Here is a 4,220-nt window from a genome sequence, read left to right as displayed (position 1 = left end):
AAGTTTCTTTTCATCTTACGTACATAATATACATTCCTAAGTAAGATAAAAGACTCTCCAAAATATAACTTGACATCTCCCACTGCATGAGCTGAAATGACTTCACCTGTTCCCACCTTGAAAGTCATTTCTTATTCAGAAAGTTCTCTCCAAGAACTAGTTTCCTATAGGAAAGTGCAAACATAATTAGTGGCACCTGAATCCAATATCCAGGTAAGGTGATTATTCTCCACTAGACATGTTTCAACTACTAGTAAATCATATTTACCTTGTTTCACCTTTTCTGCTTTCTTCTCAGCCAAAAAGTTTGGGCAGTTACGCTTCCAGTGCCCATCTTCTCCGCAATGGAAACATTTTCCTTTGGAGTTTTGTTTTTGTTTTTCTTAGAAGTGGTTTTCTTTTACCCTTTTCCTTTCTTCTTCATTTGTATGGTTTTGTCTTTCGAAGAAGAAGGAACAAACTTCTTATTATTAGTGGGTTTTGTTCCAGAAGTAGTCCCTTTATAAAACTTCTTAGGTTTAGAAATAACATTTATTTCTTTTTCCTTCAGTTTCATCATCGATTGATATGTCTGTAATTCTTTCAACAACATGGTCCGATTATAAGTAATTTGGTCCATAACAACATTGGTTCTGAATGGAAGATAACTCTCTGGGAGAGATTCTAATATCATACTTACTTGACTCGTTTCATCTATCATCACCCCATGAGCCTCAACAACATTAAAATGGACCATTATATTGAGAACATGTTCTCCAACGTTGGTTTCATCTTTCATGTGAGTAACGTAAACATACATAATGGCTTCATGTCGAATAGAGGATGACGGTTACCCAAACATCTCCTGAAGCAACGCCATTATCTCACGAGCGGTAGGCATAACCTTATGTTTCTTATTAAGTACATCAGATATACTTACTAAGATGTAGGCCCAAGCTTTCTCATTAGTCCTAACCCACCTATCATAGATGTCCCGAACATTTCGGTTCACTGTTGTACTGGGAATCGGAGGACATTCCTCCGTCAACACAAACCTCAAATCATCCATAACTAACATTGTATTGATGTTGGATTTCCAGTTTGAATATCTTTCACCGTTAAATTTATCGAAAGCTAGAATTTGTATGATTGAATTCGACATTGCTGAAACATTTTAAACAAATTCTATTAAAAATTATGCATCTAAATCCATTTTTAGCAAAATAATAAAGTACCCAATAAATCTTTATTTATTTACAACGATACTTTAGTGATTTAGATCAATTTCTACCAAAGGGCAGTCAAGAATTCCTTCACTGAAGCAAGACAATTCTTGGCCAAATACTATATCAGAATAACTCTTTACTCCTATATTCTTTTCATTATCGTTTTCGGTCAAGAACTTTACTAACAATTAGTAATTCTTGTAAATGTGACCCGCCATTTTCAGATCTTATAGAACGGTATGAATATGCCCCCGAAATAGAAGACAGTACCCAAGATGGAACTATAAGACCCTATTCATTTTACTGAAGTCTGGGTTGTTTTGAATCCTATGTTACAACCCTCCGAGGGGATCGTCGTAGTTAACGACTAGCTAGTGTCGCCTAAAAATGACAGCAGCTGCAACATAGGAATCTCACAGTTCAAACTAATGGAGGAGATCGTAGGACAATGTTGACACATTTCCTTCACCCACTTACTATGAACTACTTCCTTCATTCACCTTGTTATTGACCCATGCAAACACTTTCTGAATGGAGCAGTCGCGGTAAAGTGACACGAAGCTGAGCATGGATCTCACGGTGTGAACTCTTAAGGATGTGAGAGCTAATAACTATATATCGAATATATTGTTATTCTCCCACTGAAGTGTTCTATATGTTTGGGTATTTACATAGGTATATTTCGGCAAACAAACTACCCTAAGTCTAAGTGGTTTATCCAAATATAATGCTTATAATTGGATTTTAACCTATGATGTCTAAGTGTTTAAACCATTTTTAAACCTCACACCACTCACGCAAACTCATAAAATCAGTTAACAATGCTCAATCTTTCAGTCATAATCCCCAAGTAGGAGGTGTTTCATAAACCGTCAACTTAAGTACCCCCAGCCTTAGACAAGTTTATGAATCGATTTGAGTTTGTAACCAAATTTTATAAGGTAACAATCTATTTTAATGATTAAAACTAGTTGTTAACCTAAGTGAGCATGCATATGTTCTTCGTTATGGATTTTAAATGTCTAACTCAATTTATAACAGCTTACAAAATTTTAAACATGCTGAACATCCACAACATGAAACAAAGGCATTCAATATCTAATATAACTATTATATTAAATAAAAGAAACCCTAACATGCATATTATATATTATAACATTTTATAACATACTATCAATGCATGTAACATGCTTCCTACGGTGGGGTTTTAAATCGACATGGCATACTGTATGCATATACATGAATTATTTAATTATTACATACATCACATGCATAAACAATTAAACACACTGATATGGTTTTAGTTTTGGCATAAACAAGCAAACAAAAACCTAATTATTACAAAAAAAACTTCAAAATCGCTCGAACCGGTCCAAACCGAACCCAAAAAACTCGAATCGGACTGGAAAAGTCTAAACCGGACCAACAAAAAACCTTTTGAGGCTGAACCGGATAGGACCTCGAGAAAACCGGTCGAATCGGTTGCTCTTGGTCCATAGTCAAAATCTCGCTAAGGCTCATCGTGTAGCATTGATGAGTATCGTCTAGCACGATCGTCTTGTGTCGGGCAGAGCTAGACGATCATGTAGTGTCTTGCAACTATCATATATCGCCATTGTCTAGTATTGGGTAGAGCTACACGATCGCTTAGCGCCATTGCATTGTGCCTCAACGTATCGTTTAGCACGTACCTACACGATCATGTAGTGCCATCGCATAGCACTTCAATGCATCGTTTAGCATGTGCCGCAGCTAGACGGTCGTGTAATGCCATTGCATAGCACTTTAATGTATCGTTTAGCATGCACCACTATAAGATCGTCTAGCGCACAACACTACAACAACTAGCGCCCGTAGCTACATGATCGTCTAGCATTTAATCCTCAATGACGATATTTGAGTAGAAGCTAAAAAACTGGAATTTGCAGCTCGGCCTTCTTCACTTGTTTCTTCAATTACATCTTAATTTCAACTCTAATAACTTCAAATAAATTATAGACTCTTGAAAACACATATAAGCTCATGAATCAAGAGTCAATTACAAATTTAATCAAGAAATCAAAGAGAAATAAAATGCCAAAACTTAGAAAACCATATCAGTACATAAGTTTCATATATCTCATGAAAAACACCCACCACACAAAAAATAAACCGAATTGAATACTTATATGATGCTCTGATACCAATTGTAAGAGTATATCAGTGTGCAGCAGAAGCAACAAGGATCAATAAGCACTCTAATTCATTAATTTTGGCAGAAACTAAAGCATGCTCATCTAACCTAAGAGGGTTTGAAGTCATACCTTTATATAACTCTTCAATATCTTGATTCTCAACTGTTGTCTTCTCCGAAACCTTCTGTGAACCACCTCAAGATCTTCCCTACTATCCTCCTGGAGCTTTAGAAAGAGTTGTGGGACTCAAGAACAGCTTGAACAACTGAAACCTTCGTGAGTCTTCTTCTCCGATTGGGTTTTTGTTTCTTCTTCTTCTTCACATCTTCTTCATCTCCACAAGTCTTCTTCATCTCTGATTGGGTTTTTTCTTCTTCTTATTCATATCTTCTTCATCTTTACGAGTCTTCTTCTTCTCCATCACAAGCACACCTTCTTCGACACTACACCTTCCCTAGCAAATGAGAGCGAGAGCAGACAAGAGCGAGATTCTCCAACGGATGAGAGCAAGAGTGAGATTCTCCGACTTCTTCTTCTCTATATGTCTTCTTCTTCTTCTCTGACACAACGAGTCCAAACGAGTAGCTCCCACGAGACCAATTATGATGACCAAAAGCGAGAGATATGAGTTATTTTGTAAGTGAGAAAAGGAAGAGAGAGGCCGAGAGAAATCGAGGTCGAGAGAGAGCGAGAGACATAGAGAGAGTAGTAATTGTGAGTGAGAAAAAGAAGAGATAGAGAGAGTGAAAACGGGACCAAGAGAGAGTGAGAGCAAGATGTTTTTCCATGTGCGTGGGACTATATTTTAGTAATTTCACCTGAATTTGACGTCAGCAAAGGG

At 36.9% G+C, this 4,220-nt stretch overlaps 1 protein-coding gene across 1 annotated transcript; it reads right to left on the bottom strand.

The window, feature by feature from the left end:
* Positions 1–829: 829 nt before the first annotated feature.
* Positions 830–1,141, bottom strand: LOC150032536 (uncharacterized). Its single transcript, XM_090306933.1, has one exon. It carries the CDS (start codon positions 1,139–1,141, stop codon positions 830–832), a length of 312 nt encoding a protein of 103 aa, XP_090163059.1.
* Positions 1,142–4,220: the final 3,079 nt, after the last annotated feature.

The sequence above is a fragment of the Benincasa hispida genome, chromosome 11 (genome assembly GCF_027475165.1).
Source record: "Benincasa hispida cultivar pf3 chromosome 11, pf3_genome.v1.1, whole genome shotgun sequence".
Classification (NCBI taxonomy): Eukaryota; Viridiplantae; Streptophyta; class Magnoliopsida; order Cucurbitales; family Cucurbitaceae; genus Benincasa; species Benincasa hispida.
This window is presented reverse-complemented; position numbering and strand designations above follow the sequence as displayed.

Bases quoted from the DNA above. Each gene is read 5' to 3' on its own strand.
- LOC150032536 (XM_090306933.1), bottom strand. From the start codon at position 1,141: ATGTCGAATTCAATCATACAAATTCTAGCTTTCGATAAATTTAACGGT.